Below are 19079 nucleotides of genomic sequence, written 5' to 3'. Positions count from 1 at the left end.
ATCCACCTGGAGCAGGAACCGGCAAGCCACTCCAGTATCCCTGCCAAGGAAACTCCATGGACAAAGACAACAGATGGGATTACTATGAGGAACCATGAAATATGCATCAAGCCATTGTGTCCACAATGAATTCATTGTGCTGACTGGGTTTGATTCATTGACAATAATTTCTGGTCAATTCCCACAAGCTTCTACATTTATGCCATTTTTCCTCTACTGCCCATTTCTCTCTGTCTGACAAGCACGTATAAGCATTCTAGGACTCAGGCTGGTTGCTGGTTGCCTTGCCAGGCATCCTAGGCCATAAAAGATAGTAGGCAGTTCTTTGACGTACCCTTCCTTGATTTTGTTAATCTTAGGGCCAGAAAATGAGTTTTTCACATGAAGGTGATCAAGATCCCCATCTTCCTTGCCATCCTTCCTATCATGTTTATTCCTTGTTTATGACCTCCGGGGTTGCTGAATGTATTCCTTTTTAGTCCTGTTTTAATTACCCCAGAAGTATGCATGTTTAAATGAGTTTTTGTAGTTTAACTTTGTCCCACGTGGGGGTTTTGAAATGCTCAGAGGAAATCTGATTGGTTCTTATGAACACTGTGTAAAAAGTTCTTTTGTGAATAAAACAACCTGGGCCGGAGGGTGGTCAGGAATTATTATTATACGCACTCCTCCCAGAGTCTTGCTGATCAAGCATCTGTGTGTCTTTTATTAATCAGAGTCTAATCCTTCCTTTGCTTTGGGAATGCCACAAAGAGGAGATGCCAGGTGCTCAGTGAGTTGGCCCAGCTGCTTCATCAGGTCTGAATCTACTTGTAATTGTTCTCTGCTCTTCCTCAGTAACATGTTGGACACCTTCCGACCTGAGGGGCTCATCTTCCGGCGTCATAACTTTTATATGCCTGCTTTCTTCGTCCATGGAGTTTTCTTGGCAGGGATACTGGAGTGGCTTGCTGGTTCCTGCTCCAGGTGGATCACGTTTGGTCAAAACTCTCCACTATGACCTGTCCATCTTGGGTGGCCCTGCACGGCATAGCTCATAGCTTCTCTGAGTTATTCAAGCCCCTTCGCCACAGCAAGGCAGTGATCCATGAAGGGGGGAGAAGCTTTATATAGTCAGCAAAAAGATGGAGGGCACAAGGAGAAGAGGACGAGATGGTTGGACAATGTTCTCGGGGCTACCAGCATGAGTTTGACCAAACTGCGGGAGGCAGTGGAAGGCAGGAGTGCCTGGTGTGCTCTGGTCCAGGCGGTCACAAAGAGTCAGACACGACTAAATGACTAAACAACAACAACATAGATATTTTTAAATAAATAAATAAAATAGCCTCCATCCAGGCAAGAAAGAAGCACAATCAGAGTTGAAGGATGCTTTTCCAAACAGGTTAAGCAGGGCTGGCAAGGGTGTCACCTGGAGGAAAGTCCTGGAGGCAGGTAGAGAGATCTATCGGGTGCATTCGTCCCCCAAGCCTGAGCTTCTCTCCACCCCTAACATGGATATAGAGCTGCCAACCCTGGCGGGTGCAGCTGAAACCCCTTCTCAGTTCCTTCCATTTTTTCTCTTTCCTCTGAGTCCTGATGCTCCGTCAGTTCCTGAGAGATGAGCTTCTCTCCCTCCCACAAGGCTCTGCAGGTTCCTGCCTGCTCTTTTCGGAAGACGCAGAAGCGACAGAGCCCAAGAAACCCCCAAAAGCAACAATCCCAGGGGAATGGAGGAAACTCACCACAAAATCGGGGTCTGTGTCCCAGTCGTCTCCTTGGGACTCCACTTTCACGGACACATTGTGTCCCACCATGGACTTCCACATCTCGAGGAGAGAGGGAGAAAAATTATAAGTAATAGTTCTGCCCTATCGAAGTCATAGTATCGCTCTATTCTGCCTGGGAGTCCAGTTCTAAATATACATTGTGATACATAGTGATAAGAATTCTAAGGTGCCAAATACAAATTAAACGTTCATAAATGCACAAGGCAAACACATACGTAAGTGTATAAACCATGTGTCTGAAATAGTACAGAAGAGCAATTCTGAAGACATTTGGACTCTCCCAAATTGACTTCAATATATTTCCCTGCAAGGCGGGGGAATTGGGGAAAGTCTTCCCTTTGTCTTTTTGTTTGCATATCCTGTCTTAAGACCACATTTGTGTATGACTAGGGTGAGCCTGTGACCTGGATTCAGAAACTAAAGTATTTGCCATCACAAAAAAATGGCCAGACTGCCCAATCAGTTTGGATTTGATATCCCGCCTTTCACTCCCCTTCAGGAGTCTCAAAGCGGCTCACATTCTGCTTTCCCTTCCTCCCCCACAACAAACACTCTGTGAGGTGAGTGGGGCTGAGAGACTTCAGAGAAGTGTGACTGGCCCAAGGTCACCCAGCAGCTGCATGTGGAGGAGCGGAGACGCGAACCCAGTTCCCCAGATTACGAGACTACCGTTCTTAACCACTACACCACACTGGCTCATTAACAGATATCCTGGCAAACAAGATTTCTGCTGTAGAGCTTTTGTAATGTATGCATGATGTTTTGGGGGGTGGTCTTGGGCTACAGGATGGGCAATTTCAAAAGGCTATAAGTCTATATGGACCATAACTGATCGCCGAAGAATGGATGCTTTTGAATTCTGGTGCTGGAGGAGACTCTTGAGAGTCCCATGGACTGCAAGAAGATCCAAGCTCTCCATTCTGAAGGAAATCAGCCCTGAGTGCTCACTGGAAGGACAGATCCTGAAGCTGAGGCTCCAAGACTTTGGCCACCTCATGAGAAGAGAAGACTCCCTGGAAAAGACCCTGATGTTGGGAAAGATGGAGGGCACAAGGAGAAGGGAATGACAGAGGATGAGATGGTGGGACCAGCATGAGTCTGACCAAACTGCGGGAGGCAGTGGAAGACAGGAGTGCCTGGCGTGCTCTGGTCCATGGGGTTACGAAGAGTCGGACACAACTAAACGACTAAACAACAACAACAAATCCCATCTGATCACTACACTCTTTCCAGTCTTCTATCTCTTCTCCCTCTTCCTTGTCCCGCTCCCTGGGCTCTGAGCCTTCTTCCCTTGAGGGTTCACTGGCTGTTTCCTCCCCACATCCCTCTGCTTCCAACCAGTCTTGTGACACAGGATAACGCAGAAGGCCGTGGCAATAATGCCAATGGCAATTTAGATCCCTGACCAATTGTGTGTGTGTGTGTGTCTCTTGCAGAACGACATCTCAGAGAAAGAGCAGAGGTGGGGGGCGAAAACCATTGAGGGCTCCGGCCACGTGGAGCACATCGAGTGAGTTATTGTTTCCTTTTCTCCTGCCGGTTCAAACTTGAGTAATGGCCCAGGTGGCTTGTTAAAGCCATGCGTGCAGCAGAGAGAGCAGACCCAGCACTTTGCTGCTGGGGGGGTGGGTTGGGGCGTGGCAGGCCTTGGAAGGAATGAAGCGAAGCAGCAAAGGTCTCGGGGGGGGGGGACGGCAGAGGACGAGATGGTGGGACAGTGTTCTCAAAGCTACCAGCATGAGTTTGACCAAACAGCCGGAGGCAGTGGAAGACAGGAGTGCCTGGCGTGCTCTGGTCCAGGGGGTCATGAAGAGTCGGACATGACTAAATGACTCGACAGCAACATATAAGGGCTTGCACACCATTGTTCGGGGTTCTCCTTCCTCCTGTGTGTGGTGAGTGGGGACCCTGTTGCAACAGTTCCTTGAATAAAGATCGGGCTTACTGACTGGGGTTCAGTTCCAAGGAGTTCCAAACCTCCTCCTTTTCCCTTATGGGGTATCCAAGAGCCCATAGAGAGTCCTTAAGTGGGTTCCCTATCGGTAGGAAAAAATAACAGAGGCCAACCAGAGAATATTAAGAAGCAGCAGGAGTGATTGTCTTGATTTTGTGTGTGTGTGTGTGTGTGTGTGTGTGTGTGTGTGTGTGTGTGTGATGTCCACTGGAGGGGCAACCCCCCCCCTTTACATAAATTCCGGTGACATAGTTTAGAAATTGTTTATAGCAATCACTAAGAGTGAATTTCTGTTTACCGGTAATTCTTATTTGCTGGTATTTAATTTTATTGTGTACTTTCATATTCTAAAGGATTATTGATTATTACTTTATTCGATGGAAGTTGTTTAAAGTTATGCTTTTATTATGACATGATATTATGACATCATTGTGACTTTTATTATGACAGGGCTGAAGGCAGCCCTGTTTAGGGAAGCTTTTAATGTTTGATGTATTACGGTATTTTAATTTTGTTGGAAGCCACCCAGAGTGGCTGGGGAAGCCCAGCCAATGGGCGGGATATAAATAATAAATTGATGTTGTTGTTGTTGTTGTTATTGCATTAGATCAGGTTGCTGTAAGGTGTGCGGTCACTGTTGTTCCTTCGGCTTGTCAATGGCCTTGTGCATAGTCATGTCGAAAGGAGGCAGAACACATATTAAAGTGAAATGAAAAGAAAATGGAATGCGCCAAAAATGCTTGGCTGTCCCTCATCTCTGGCCATACCAGAATGTGTAGCAAATTTCCTTCCCAATACACCCAGCTGAGCAAAGGATATTGCTTCTTCATCCTGCCCACTTGGGAGCTACAAACCTGGGCAGCAGCTCCTTATCTGGTGTTATAGGAATTCTAATATATAATAAATCTTCATAAATGTAGGAGGCAAACACATACATAAGTATATAAACCACGTCTCTGAAATAGTACAGGAAAACAATCCTGAAGCCATTTTTGACTCTCCCAAATTGACCTCAAATATTTCTCTGCAAGGAGGAAGGAGAAGGGAAAAGCTTTCCAATTGTCTTTGGACTGTAGGGGCTGCTTACACCTCCCTGTGAATACAGTCAGGCAAGAATCTGTTAAGCTGAGCAACTCTCAATGTGTGTAAGAGATTCGGGAACTAAGTATTTACCATCTCCAAGGACTGGGCAGGCTACCCAGAAAAGGCAATCAGATAACAAGGCATTATCAGGTATCCTGGCAGACAGGAGAGAAGCAACACACTCAGATTTCTGCTGGGGACCACCTCCTTCTGTGATGCATATATGATGTTTGGGGGGGGGGGTCTTGAGCTACAGGGGAGACAGTTTCAAAAGTCTATATAAGAGCTTGCACACTAATGTTCAGGGTTCCTCCTTTCCCTCCCTGCGTGGGGTGAGCGGGGCCCCCTGTTGCAACAGATTAATAAAGATCAGGCTTACTAGCTGCTTTGCTTCTCAATATTCTCTGTTTGGCCTGTTATTTTCTCCTGCCGATAAGAGAACCTACATAAGGACCCTATATGGGCTCTTGGGTACCCTATAAGGGAAAGGAGCAGCTGTTTTTTCTTATCACACTGGGGAAAGGAGAAATAGATACCAAGAAGATCCTGCTGGATCAGGCCTGTTTGGTCCAGCGTCTGTTCTCGCAGTGGCTGAACAGATGTCCCAGGGGGTACTTCGCAAGCAGGATCAGTGCGCAAGAACAGATCTCCCCTCTTGGGGTTTCCAGAGCAGAGCCATGGTGGGCAGTAGCCATCGCTAGTCCTCCCCTCCCTCCATCAATTTGTCAAATTCGCTTTCAAAGCCATCTGGGCTGGTGGCCACCGCTGCTTCCTGTGGCAGGGAGTTCCATAGTCTAACTATGCATAGTGTGAATTGAGGGGTGGGAGACCAGAACAGGGCCAGGCACCTCCTTCCCCAAGGTTCCCCTCCCCCAATTGCAACTTTGCTGACAATTCTCCCCACCCCAAAGCAGTACCTTGGTTCGGAAAGGTGACTTCCGAAGCCCGTCGTGATTGCTCCTCTGCGCTGACTTCGACCTCGGTTTCGGCTGCAAGGCTGAGCTCACCCAAGTTCCTGTTTTAACTGCACAAAACTTGTTCCATTTCCTGTGAGCCAGGAGGAAGAAGCTTCGCAGCAGAGCCACCCCCAGCAGGGCTGCATCGCACACACAAACACAAGCCCTGGGTGCAGAGAGGAAGCAAGCGCCTCGTTGCTTTCCATAGAAGGAAAGGCTTCTGAACGCGAGGCTTTTAGATCACGCAGAGTGGAGAGGGTGGGTTTTCCCCCATCATTCAGCCCGGACACTGAGGTCCAACTCCAAGGGCCTTCTGGTGGTTCCCTCCCTGCGAGAAGTGAGGTTACAGGGAACCAGGCAGAGGGCCTTTTCGGTGGTGGTGCCTGCCCGGTGGTGACTGGAAGCGGCCACTGAGACCACACACCAGTCTTGAAAGACCTACATTGGCTCCCAGTACGTTTCCGAGCACAATTCAAAGTATTGGTGCTGACCTTGAAAGCCCTAAACGGCCTCAGTCCTGTATACCTGAAGGAGCATCTCCACCTCCATCGTTCTGCCGGACACTGAGGTCCAGCTCCGAGGGCCTTCTGGCGGTTCCCTCACTGCGAGAAGTGAAGTTACAGGGAACCAGGCAGAGGGCCTTCTCGGTAGTGGCACCCGCCCCGTGGAATGCCCTCCCATCCGATGTCAAGGAAATACCACTACCTGACTTTCTGAAGACATCTGAAGGTGGCCCTGTTTAGGGAATGTTTGATGTATTTATCGTGTTTTTAATATTTTGTTAGGAGCTGCCCAGGGTGGCTGGGGAAACCCAGCCAGATGAGCGGGATATAAATATTAATTATTATTATTATTATTATTATTATTATTATTATTATTACACCCTCCCATCAGATGTCAAGGAAAGAACTATTTTACTTTTAGAAGACATCTGAAGGCAGCCCTGTTTAAGGAAAGTTTTTAATGTTTAATACTTTATTGTGTTTTTCATATTCTGTTGAAAGCCACCCAGAGTGGCTGGGGAAACCCAGCCAGATAGGCGGAATATTAATAACAATAACAATAACAATAATAATATGTTGTTGTTGTTGTTTCCCCCATCCTCTTCCCATGTTAAAGTTCAGCGAAACTGACAGTAGACCCAAGAGAACAGTTCCTCACACAATGTAGAATACCTGAACTGCCCTCAACACCTGAAAAATCATCTTCAGACCCCTCGAGTGTCAGGATTATAAATAGGAACGCAAGAGTCTGCTGGATCAGGCCAATTAGCCATCTATTCCAGCATCTTGTTCTCGCAGTGCTCAACCAGATGTTCATTATCATCCCCCTCAGCTGTCCCAATTTATGTGGGACATCCCGTTTTCGGGGGGGGGGGGGCTGTGCTCTCTTGCAAGTCACCTGGCTCCTGAGAAATCACGGCCCCAAAATATGCACATCCTGGTTTTCTTCTAGGGCCTATTGGAGGGTATGCATTGTGGGAAGCCCGCAAGCAGGATTCGAACACAAGAGCCCTCTCCTCTCCTGGGGTTTCCAGCAACTAACTTTCAGAAGCACTGCTGCCTCCTAGTGGGGAAGCAGAGCACAGCCATCGTGGCAAGAGGCCGTTGAATTTCTCCAATTCTCTTCTAAAGCCATCTAGGTTGGTGGTTACCTCTGCCTCCTGTGGCAGGGAGTTCCACAGGTTACGTGCTTTGTGAAGGATTTTCATTTGTCTGCCCCGAATCTTCTGTGTCCGTGTTAATGAAAATTATGGGATGGTAGGATCCCAAAAGAGCACGGACCTTGCATGGCTTCAACAGCACAACCATTACAGTCCCTCCAAGTTGAACGGTTTATGCAGCTGTGGTAGAAGTTGCTCTTTTAAGAACTTACAAAATTCACCCCCAAATCTATCCATGCCAAGGATTCCTCCCACCAATTTTGGTTTTTTTTAAAAAAATAGTGTCTTCTATTTCAATTGCTGAAATAGGTTCTTTTAATACCGCTCTGTGATCTCGAGTCTTAAATCAAATATTTGTCAATGTTCTCAGGGTCAGGGTTATCAGATATGCACGTTTTCATAAAATGTAGCAAACGCATTAGAGATGTGCCTAGTTTCGCCTTCTGCTACCCTTCACGCTTCTGTCCGCAGGGTTTTTGATTGAGCTTTTGATTGAGTTTCTACTGAAATGAGGTTGCATTGTAATGTTTTAATGTTGTATTTTAATCTTGTTTTTTCAGTCAATTGTTTTTATATTTGGTGTTAGCTGCCCTGAGCCCAGTCTTGGCTGGGGAGGGCGGAGTATAAATAAGATTTTTTATTATTATTATTATTATTATTATTATCCTGAAATATTTAGAAAGCTCAGCTCTTCCCGACATTCCCATTTTCTCTAATATTAGCGCACCCAAAAATTTCTATGTGCTTCCATGTTTGCATTTAGAGCCAAGAGCTGTCTGTATATTTCACATAAGTATTGCAAAATTACTTCTGAATTATCTTTTGCTACCCTTGAGCTGCCAAATTCCGGAGTGCATCCAACCTTGCTGTCGAAAAGTTATAATAAAGGGGTGTCAGAGCCGAATGCGAGAACCACAGCAGGCAGAGTCCGACCCAATCACAGCATTCACACGACTCGCTCGAAAAAATAATCTTTATTGCACAAGGATGGGATTTCAAGAGGATCAGAAGACTGGATTTGAAAGGAAGAGAGACAAAGGAAATCTACACACCACACACCGGGAACACCCCCCAAAAAATGGTGGGCAGGGCCTCAGCTCGAGATCCACAGAGGATGCTTCCAGCAGCCTCCTGAACTGCAAGGGAAGAGCTATCCCAAAATGTCTGTGCACGATGGAAACAGTTAAAACACCCCACCAAGCAGGGCTAAGACATCCTGCCCCACTCCAACGGGAAGCTGAGGGGTGGGTTTCATAACTCTGCTCCCCCCACATCTACCCTGATTTCCTCTCCTCTGCATGGTGTAGGAAACGGGCTCAGCGGCCACAGACAAGTTGATTTATCTTCCCTGGTGAGCATGAAGCCATTCCACCCCCTTCTCTCTGCCTCTGTCGGGTGGGGAGCCGCCGATAAGAGATGTACGCCTGGGGCTTCTGTCCCTTTCGATGCCACCCTTCCAGCCCTCCCTGTGCCAAAATCACAGAGCACGAAGAAATAAAAGAGAGAAAAGGCAAGCTGGAAGTTGATCGAGTTCCCCTTGGTCCCTTCCCCAGAACCAGGCTCCGCCAATACCTGCGGAATCGGCACAGAAAGCAGGTCTGGCCCTAGGTGTGCTGCGATTCCACAGACTGACTTCCCTTTACCTGTAGATCACAACCAACGCAGCATTGTTAAAAACAGGGGAAGGCCTATGCACAACCTCTGCCTGTATTCCCCTCCCAAATGAACTTTGGAAACCTGGTGCCCCCCCCAGAAGTCTCAGCCCCCTCCGTTGATGAAGGCTGGTGAGAATCATAGTCTAAAACAGATCTGGAAGGCACCAGGTTAACCGCGAAGCGACTTCACCCCGAATTCAGTGTGCAAAAGTGAACCGTGTAAACGCCGCCACCCCCCATCGCTTCCCTCGAAGAACACGAACAAAACCAACGCGTGGCCCAGTCAAGGGCCGCTGGCCCCGCCCTTCCGCGGGCTGGGGGCCACCCTGAGTTCTCTGCAACACTCCCTGCGGCCTCCAGCCAGCCTCCCCAAGGCGCCGGAGTCTCCCAAATCAGCCTTCTCATCCGTCGGCAGCACGGCAGGGTCCTCCAGGGACAGGGGCTCGGCAGCAACCCGGACAACTCACGTGCCCCACCCCGCTCCGGGGGGCTGTTCTCACAAGTGGCCCGTGAAGCAGAGGAGGAGGAGCACGTGGACCGTCAGGAGGTAGAGCGTTGCCAGGAGGGGGAGGCGCCGGCGGGAACAGAAGAGCGAGTGCAGGATGCGCCGCAGCCCCACGCCCCCTCGAGCCTGGGGAGAAAGCAAGGAGGGAGGAGAGGTTACGAGGCAAGTCTACCGCAGGGGGGCTTCAACTCGAGGCACGTCCCATTGCGAAGGGCGACAGGAGAGGCAGGTGCCTAGGACTGCAACATGGGCCCATCTAGGGGTTCCAGAAGCAAAGCCATTGACTTTTGCAGGAGGCTATACAGTTGTACCTTGGTTCTCGAACACTTTGGCTCCCGAACGCCGCAAACCCGGAAGTGAGTGTTCTGGTTTGCGAACTATTTTCGGAAGCCGAACATCTGATGGGGCTTCTGACTGGCTGCAGGAGCTTCCTGCAGCCAATCGGAAGACGCACTTTGGTTTCCAAATGCTTTGGAAGTCGAATGGACTTCAGGAATGTTTTCCTGTTAGTGGGGGGTTTTTATCTCTGCAGGCAAAATTCAAACTGCAATTTCTCCTCCTTTTGTACTCATCACCAGCTGTACCTAATCAGCCTAGAAAACCACACCCAGAAAAGGTTCTTAAAGTTACAATCATCTTTTCTGTTTCTTTGCAGAATGACTCCTAACAATTCCCTTCGACTTCCAAGGTACGACTGTATATTGCTACAGGGGGGAGTCTGCTGGAGCCATCGTGGGAATGTTTTCCCACCTGCCTTGCCTTATCCCAGATTCATGGGACCCTTACAAAGCGAAGATGCTACTTCTTGTCTTAACATTTTTGTAGGGAGCATTCATCATCATCTTTTGGTAGATTCACAGACGTGTTTTACTACTGCTGAACTTGTATTGTGTGCATTATTCTGTACTTGCATGCATTTATTTCTTGACGGGAGGCTTTTCGGCTGAAAGGCGGCATATAAATGAAGAGTAACGCGATGTCTGGTGCAGCAGGGAGAACCAGAAGATGCTGTTTGTAACTGGAAAAGCAGCATGTTGAAAGGCCGCTCTCAGGCTCAAATGACCCAAGCAGATTGTGGACAGACCTGGCCTTAAAGATGCCCACTGATGGCTGATCATTCTAGCTGGGGTGGAGGGAGAGGATGAAGCTGAGGCTCCCTTGTAGGAGAGGTGGGCCCTCACCTGCTGGGAAGAGCCTTACCTTGCTATAAGAGGTGTCTGTGGGACCTACAAGCAGGGCGTGCTCAGGGCTGGTGGGTATTTCAATGCTGGTGTCCAAAGAGTGGGCCCACTCACTGGATTCTAACCTGCAAGGGGAGAGAGAGAGAGAGAGAGAGAGAGAGAGAGAGAGAGAGAGAGAGAGATGTGGATTAGTGCCCCATGGTTAACAGGCAGCAGGCCAGCCCATGGGCAGCCAAGATGCTTGAACAAGCAGCTATACCCCTCAGACCAAGAGTGGCTAACCTTCTTTCAGTCCAAAGGAGCCAACTCCTTGGGGCTACTTCAGCGGTGAATGTGGCCTCCAAAATTGCACACAGCCCCCGCCCCCCCCAACTACGGGACCGCCTCTCTTGGTCTGCCCCACAGAGGACCTTAAGGTCCATGAATAACCATAGTTTAGAGGTCCCGGGCCCTAAGGAAGACAGACTATCCTCCACCAGGGCCAGGGCCTTCTCAGTGATGGCTCTGACCTGGTGGACTGCTCTGTCCCATGGGACCAGGGCCCTGCAGGATTTAACCTCCTTCCGTTGGGCCTGTAAGACAGAGCTATTCCACCTGGCTTTCCACTTGAACTTAGCCTTATCTTTTATTTCCCTTCTCTTCCTTCCCCCTCCCCTTTTATGAAGATCACCCGCTCTGAGACCCCACAGCTAATTCTCCCCTGGCCTCCTCGCTGGCCCAAGTAGGGCCAATTCAGCAGCCAGTCCTGGGAATTAGTTAATACTTATTTCCCCTAAATTGATTCTTGAATTTTATTGTTACTCATGTTTTTATGCTGTATTTTATGCTGCTTTTATAATTAAGTGTTTTACATTTGTTGTTAGCCGTCCTGAGCTCGGTTTTTGAACCGGGAAGGGAGGTGTGTGTGTGTGTGTGTGTGTGTGTGTGTGTGTGTATATATCAGCTCATTGGTGGAGATCAGCTCTGGGGCAAGGGGAATCTGCATTGCCACCGGGGCTCTGCGCACCTCAGAACTGCATCTACTTCCTTGATTCATCAGTTTAGCGGGGAGGGATGAACCAACTGTGGATCAGTCAGCCCTGGCCCCTATCACGGGTTGCGGAAGCCCTCCTGGAAGGTCCCTTCGACTGGCCTCTTCCAAGTCACGCTGGAAGCAGCAACACTCCTGGATCCCTGTTGCTGGAATCCTCAGTAGGGGGAGCTGCTCTTGTGCTCAGATCCTGTTTGCATCTGGCTGGCCAGTGTGAGGACAGGATGCTGGAACAGAGGGGCTGCTGGCCTGATCCAGATTTGGAAGGGACCAGGAGGGCCATGTAATGAAACCCCTTCAAATGCAGGAATCTTTTGCCCAATGCAGCTCAGTGCCCGCTGGGATGCCCAAACATGAGAGTGTCAGAGATTGCCATATTTTTCTGTGTATTTTTGACTCAAAAACAGTGTCAAAAAACTGGGGTCATCTTATACACGGACACTGGTGTGGGGAGGAAGCTGCGCACTGCCAGCCAGCTGGTTAGCGGCCCGAGCTCTAGGGAACTTCCCACCAGCAGTGGTGTGGAGAGAGCGGCTGCCCACTTTGCCAACCCCCAGCAATGGTCCTGCTGGGGTGCAATTCCCCCTTAAAAAAGGGCAACAACTTTGGGCCATCTCCCCTCATTCTCTTTAAATTTAGTCCCCAAAATAGGGGCCGTCTAATACATGGGGGCATCTTATACATGGAAAAATATAGTATGTATGTATATGTATATGTATACACAAACACACGCACACACACACCAGTCATACCTTGGGTTACAGACACTAAAGGTTGCGTTTTTTCGGGTTACGGACCCGCCAAAACCCAGAAGTACTGGAATGGGTTACCTCCGGGTTTTGGCAGTTGAGCATGCGCAGAAGCGCTAAATCGCGCTTTGTGCATGCGCAGAAGTGCCGAACCGCAACCCACAAGTGTGCCGAGACGCCGCTGCGGGTTGTGAACGTGCATCCCACACGAAACATGTTCACAACCCCAGCGTGCACTGTATATGTATACACACGCGCACACACACACACACACACACACACACAACCTGGTCATTGAAGCCGGAGCCAGGCCCGTGACTCACCTGCGGATGTGATCCTGGGCTGCGGCAAAGGCCTCCTCGGCCGCCAGGCGCTGGTCCCGCTCCTCCTGCAGCAACTCCTCCAGGTGCAAGAGACCCTGCCTGGCACTGCTCTGCTGCTGCCTGGCCTCCGAGAGCCTGCGGCAAAGAGAAGGGCGGTGAGGAGCAAGGCTCTCCCTGATCACAGCTGCACGGCCTATGCCATGCGGCACAGTGGTTAGAGCTGGACTAGGACCCGAGAGAGACCAGGGTTTGAATCCCTGCTCCACCACGAAGCTCCTTGGGTGTTGTGGGGGGGGGGGGGGCAGCCGCTGCCGCTCTCAGCCTAACCTACCTCACAGGGTTGTTGTGAGCAACCACCACCTCCCGGCTACAAAATTGGCACTCACCTCATCTGCAGTTCCTGCAGCTCGGGCGTGTAGCTCTCCCTGGGGTGCTCACTTCTTTCCTGGGGGGCTCCGGGAGCAGCGTCTGTCGGGAGGGAGCCCTGGGCAGGGCAGAAAGAAACATTAAGGCATGGACCAGATTGCGACAGGCTACAGGTCCTGCACGAGAGTGCCGCCCCCCCCCCCCCCATGGCCAGGTTTCAGGCAATTCTTGCATGGCAGAGGAAGCCAGGCTTACAGGCCTGAAGCAAACATACGTGCTCTGATAGGGAGGGGACCAGAGTTTGCGCGTAGGCTGAGAACGGCACGGTTTCAGTCAGCCTCTGCAACCCAGCGAGTCTCAGCCTTACCGAGTCCTTCACTGGGGTCTGGAGCTCCCGCAGCTGATTCTCCAGGGCCTCGCAGCGGGCAAGGACCTCGTTGTAGCGCTGGTGGCTCTCGCGCAGGTTGCGGCTGCTCCCCCGCAGCTGCAGGGAGAGCGAGTTCTTCTCCTCGAAGACCTGAGAGAGCTGGAGAGAGGAGAGTGGGGCTGAGATGTCTTCCTCAGCTGACCATCATGTCTCCCAGGATGTTTCTGAGCATAATTCAAAGTGTTGGTGCTTTAAAGCCCTAAAGGTCCTCAGTCCGGTAGACATAGCTGTCAACTTTCAGATTTGAAAATAAGGTAGCAGCAGCCTCACCTGTCCTGGGGACAGTCTACAGGATATCTAACAATCTGGGATAGCAGTGGGAAGCAGTGGGAAACGGCGCTGGAATAAGGGAATTTCCCGCAAAAAACGGGAAGGTTGTCAGCTAAGGCAGTATGCCACCTGAAGGAGCGTCTCCACCCGCATCGTTCAGCCAGGACACTGAGGTCCAGTGCCAAGGGACTTCTGGCGGTTCCCTCACTGCGGGAAGCCAAGTTACAGGGAACCAGACAGAGGACCTTCTCGGTGGTGGCTCCCACCAGATGTCAAAGAGATGAACAACTACCAGACTTTTAGAAGACATATGAAGGCAGCCCTGTTTAGGGAAGCTTTTAATGTTTAACAGACCACTGTATTTTAATACTCTGTTGGAAGCCGCCCAGAGTGGCTGGGGAAACCCAGCCAGATGGGCGGGATATAAATAATAAATTCTATTGTATTCTATTCTATTCTATTCTATTCTATTCTATTCTATTCTATTCTGTCAGTTTCTGGCCGTCCTGTCTGTGGAAACAAACCGGAGGGGCTTTAATCCTCTGTGAGGAAGAGGCACATTTGACAGAGGGATAGCAGAGGCGGTCACTGCGAGGAGAGGGAAAGCACAAGAACTGGAGACGATCCACTTTGAACGACAGACAATTCCCTCACTGTCACTGATGCATAATATGCATGGTCTGAGGAGCCCATCCACTGACCCTTGCCCTCTCCCAGGGCGCCTCCTACCTTGCTGTTCAGCTGCTGGACCCGCAATTCTTTTTGGTGCAGCTCCTTCAAAGTGCTGCTCAGCTGGGCCTGGAGGCTGCCGGTATCAGCCTCTTGACCAGACACAGCTCCCTGCAAAGTCTTGCTGGAACCGGTGACTCCTGGAGCAGCCTGCAGGGAGACAAATACCTGAGCCCTCGGTGCACAGCCACTCAGCTGGGCCTGGGGGAACTGCACAGCCAAGGGCCAGGGCCTCCCAAGAGCCCAGCCAAAACCTAGGTAAAGGTAAAGGGACCCCTGACCATTAGGTCCAGTCGTGGCCAACTCTGGGGTTGCGGCGCTCATCTCGCTTTATTGGCCGAGGGAGCCAGCGTACAGCTTCCAGGTCATGTGGCCAGCTTGACTAAGCTGCTTCTGGCGAACCAGAGCAGCGCACGGAAACGCCGTTTACCTTCCTGCCGGAGTGGTACCTATTTATCTACTTGCACTCTGACATGCTTTCGAACTGCTAGGTTGGCAGGAGCAGGGACCGAGCAATGGGAGCTCACCCTGTTGTGGGGATTCAAACCTCTGACCTTCTGATCAGCAAGCCCTAGGCTCAGTGGTTTAACCCACAGCGCCACCCACGTCCCTAGGCCAAGACCTAGATGTACAGAAATGACGGAAGTGGAGTGTTGGAAGGGACCCAAAGGGCTTACCAGGCTCCGGGAAGGTTGTACGAGGGCCCCGGGACTCTCACAACCTCCCTATAGGGCCAGTAGGCAAAGCCCACTCCAGACAGGCAGGAAGAATCAAGCAGAGGTTGGGGAGCATTTGAGGGTCTTTCCGATTTTGCCTTTGCACATGGACCCCTCAAATGTAACCCCCATGTGGTTACTGCATGTTTATTTGATTTACTTCAATAAAATCTTTTTAAAAAGAAAGACACAGGATGGCATGGAAGCATAAACACCAAGCAGAGGGCCTTCTCGGTGGTGGTGCCCACCCTAAGGAACGCCCTCCCATCAGATGTCAAGGAAATAAAACCACTATCTGACTTTTAGAAGACATCTGAAGGCAGCCCTCTTTAGGGAAGCTTTTAATGTTTGTTGTTTGATCGTGTTTTTAATATTCTGTTGGGAGCTGCCCGGAGTGGCTGGGGAAACCCAGCCAGATAGGCGGAGTATAAATAAATTATAGTTGTTGTTGTTGTTGTTGTTATTATTATTAAATTGTCATGTTGGAAGGAAGCCAAGAGTTATCCAGTCCAACCCCCTGCAATGCAGGGATCTCCACTAGATCATACATGACAGGTGGTCATAGGACCTCTGCCTAAAAACCTCCAAGGAAGGAGAGTCTGTCACGGGGCTGCCAGGGAACGCCTTTGAGGAGCGGAAACAGTCAGAGGGAGATAGAGAAGAAGTGATGGATGGAGAAGAGGGAAAGAGCCAGGAGGTGGAAAGGCTGTCCGATGCTGAAGCAGAGCCCCAGCACTGCACAGGAAGTTCAGGAACAGACGGTGAGCCCGTGCCTGTGCCGTCTGCACAGGACAGGAGAGGGTAAAAACACAGGGATCAGAGACGTCCCATGAAACTTCCCCGCCTTTTCTGTTGGAGGAGAAGCCGGAGAAGACCACTCCCTGAATCTGAACCGGACAATTCGGACACATGATTGTAATGTGCTGCTTGTACATATGTAAAATAAAGAACTGTAGATATCTCTCTGAGTGAGCAGAGGATGCTTATTGCAAAGAGCATACACATGCCATCACAGAGTCTGTCAAGCAACTCTCAAGAAAGATTTTCCTGATGTTCTTGTTACCTCCGTTTTGGAAAAGGCTTGGGCAAAGGGCCCCATTGCAACGTCAGGCTAAGGGCTGCCCAGTCCCACCCCTGGCCTCACCTGTCTCTGGCGCTGCTCCTCTTCCACCACGGTTCGTGCACCAGGTCTCTCTCCCTCCTGCACTGCTCTCTGCAAGGAACTCTGCTCCTGCCCCGTGGCCGATGGGGCCTCCAGCTTCCAAGATGCTTTCTCCTCCCTGCAAGACATCACAAGAGAGGAACTGCAGAGGCGGCACATGGTGGGGTGGGGGAAAAGGGCGACCTGCCCACCAAAGCTCACATGGTGCTTCCTGGTGAGGCCGTGATGAGTTTGGGCACAGCGGTTGTTGCACCAAAGTCAAGAGAGCTCAGGGGAACTGTCAAGGAGGGTGCCCCAAGGCCAGGCTCCAGACAGAGGAGATTTGCTAGAGAAATGAATGTGCGCAGCAGCCGGTGTGGAAGGCTGGGGTTGGATCTGAAGAGGCCCGAGTTCAAATCCTTGGCCAGCCGCGAAACTCGCTGCTTGATCGCGAGTCAAAGGCAGCTGTGAGGATAATGGCAACCCCTGCTGCACCAACCTGAGAGAAGCACGGGGTGCAATTTTGACAAAGGTCAGAACAAATAAAAAGGAAAAGGGCCACATCATACCCATTCTGCTTTTGTAAGAAATTGGCATTTACCGTGGCAGCACCCAAGCTTTATACCTCGTTACATCGTGCAAGAGAGTGTATTCAGAAAGGACTCCTTCAGGTGTTCTACATGCCAGGAAATGAGATCTGTTGTCTGCGGTTGTTAACAGAAAACAACTTAAGGTTTATGTACAGAGGTTGCAATTGGGTTGAACCACAGGGACTACAGGTTACACGGAAAGGGGGAGGATGTTGGAATATAGTTCCATTCCACCTTAAAAGGAACAGGCATGACTGTTGTGTGTCACATGCCTGTTTACTTCCAGCACAGTCTGCTGGGAATTTCCGTTGTATATTGCTTTTGCTATATTGCTCTTTTGTTGGACACAAAGGGAAGCAGACATGTTTTCCTTTGTTCCTGGACTATGCTGAATAAACGCCTGTAAATAATGCTTACACAAGTCTCTGTCCGCCACTTCCGTTGTGAAGATTTATTCACTCTGCTGATGAGTGTGCTCAGCTTCTGAATGTATTGGAGGCTCGAGTCGCTGATTGATGCTGTTCCGGAGGTCTCCCGGCTGCCGGCCAGTGGCTGGAGCCAGCTGGGGGACCTGCCAAATGCCCCCGTCTCTCCGGACGCATCCCAACACCAGGTTGGTGGCCATCCCTGCCTCCAGTGGCAGGGAGTTCCATAGTTTAAGTATGCACTGCTTAGAGGAGGCGTTTCTTTGCTCTGTGCTGAAACTTCCAGCGTTAAGCTTCCCCCCTGCCTCTGTCTCAGGGTGGGACTCACCTGAGCTGGTGGAGCTCCATCTGCCAAGAGGCCCCATCCTGCCTCAGACGCTCCACCTCTTGCTTCTGCTCTTCCACCTGGGCCTTCAGGCGCGCGATCTCTGCTGTGTCCACCCCAACCTGCAGGTACTGCTGCTGGAGGTTCTTCAGCTCCACCAGCTTGGGCAGGAGAGAAGGAAAGTCAGTCCGTCAGTTTTAGTGCAGCCAAAGGCTGCTACAACGTACACAGAATCATTCAGCAATTAAAAGAATATACAGTCATACCTTGGGATGAATACGCTTCAGCTTAAATATTTTCAGGCTGCGCTCCGCGGCGACCCGGAAGTAACGGAGTACGTTACTTCCGGGTTTTGCCGCTTGCACATGCGCAGATGCTCAAAATGACGTCACGTGCATGTGCGGAAGCAGCAAAACGCAACCCGTGCATGCGCTGATGTGCAGTCGCATCTTATGTTCGCTTCAGGATGCGAACAGGCCTCCGGAACGGATCCTGTTCGCATCCAGAGGTAGCACTGTATGCTGGATTAATACAAAAAACTTAAAACATTTATATTATCAAGACATTACCTACTCTAAACAGAGCTATAAAAGTATCTTAATATACAGGTTAAGACATTAAACAATAAAATTTAAAGGCTAAAATCACCACATGGCCACTAATATATTAAAAATAATGTTACTTAATACAATGTGCAATTATATTCAGAGTTTGGTGATAAGGATAGAATATAGCTTGATGCAGATAAGGTCAAATAAATTCATCTCCTTTACAGTTGGTGGCTATCTTGGCTATATAATTTGCTCTAATTTTCCTAGCGGCGGTTGCAAAGAGTGCTACAGGCCAGGTCACATGCTTATCTATGTCTGCGAGGAGATATAAAATCATGTCAGAGGGGTTCTGGCCAGGGGACCTTGTCCTTATAGGTGCTAAAAATCGTCCTCTTGCTTCATTATATAAGGGGCAGCGAAATATATAATGCATAAGGTCCTCTGCTTCAGGACATCCCCTAAAGCAAACACGTTCGTTTGTTGGTCTGCCTCTGTGTCTCCCATCTCTATAAGCAGAGTTTATCATATTTAATCGTAGCTCTGTAAAAGCTTTCCGAAGTTGCACAAAAGTCAGTTCATTGAAATAAGGTGTATGAGAGAAGGAAAGAGAAGAGCCGGGTGAAGCCCACCACTCGGAAGGCTCCAAGAGTCGATGTCTGCAGACCATCCCCATG

The 19079-nt window shown here is 49.9% G+C and overlaps 1 protein-coding gene across 3 annotated transcripts in view; it reads right to left on the bottom strand.

The window, feature by feature from the left end:
• The window catches only part of GOLGB1 (golgin B1), an 88290-nt gene that overhangs the window by 35114 nt on the left and 34097 nt on the right, over positions 1-19079 (bottom strand). For 2 of the 3 annotated variants that reach the window (XM_083699694.1, XM_083699695.1), the window contains exons 16-23: positions 17858-18015; positions 16518-16653; positions 14658-14807; positions 13599-13757; positions 13252-13349; positions 12866-13000; positions 10783-10888; positions 8382-9708 (exon numbers count right to left, since the gene is read on the bottom strand). In XM_083699694.1, the coding sequence (XP_083555820.1) occupies positions 9574-9708; positions 10783-10888; positions 12866-13000; positions 13252-13349; positions 13599-13757; positions 14658-14807; positions 16518-16653; positions 17858-18015 (1077 nt within the window). In that variant the 3' untranslated portion in view covers positions 8382-9573. Of the gene's footprint in view, positions 1-1721; positions 1806-8381; positions 9709-10782; positions 10889-12865; positions 13001-13251; positions 13350-13598; positions 13758-14657; positions 14808-16517; positions 16654-17857; positions 18016-19079 lie in introns of those variants that run through there. The other variant, XM_083699696.1, reaches the window with a different exon arrangement.

This window comes from Podarcis gaigeae, assembly GCF_964106915.1.
Source record: "Podarcis gaigeae genome assembly, chromosome: 10".
In the NCBI taxonomy this organism is placed as follows: Eukaryota; Metazoa; Chordata; class Lepidosauria; order Squamata; family Lacertidae; genus Podarcis; species Podarcis gaigeae.
The sequence above is the reverse complement of the archived record's forward strand: the minus strand, read 5'-3'. Positions and strand labels throughout refer to the sequence as shown.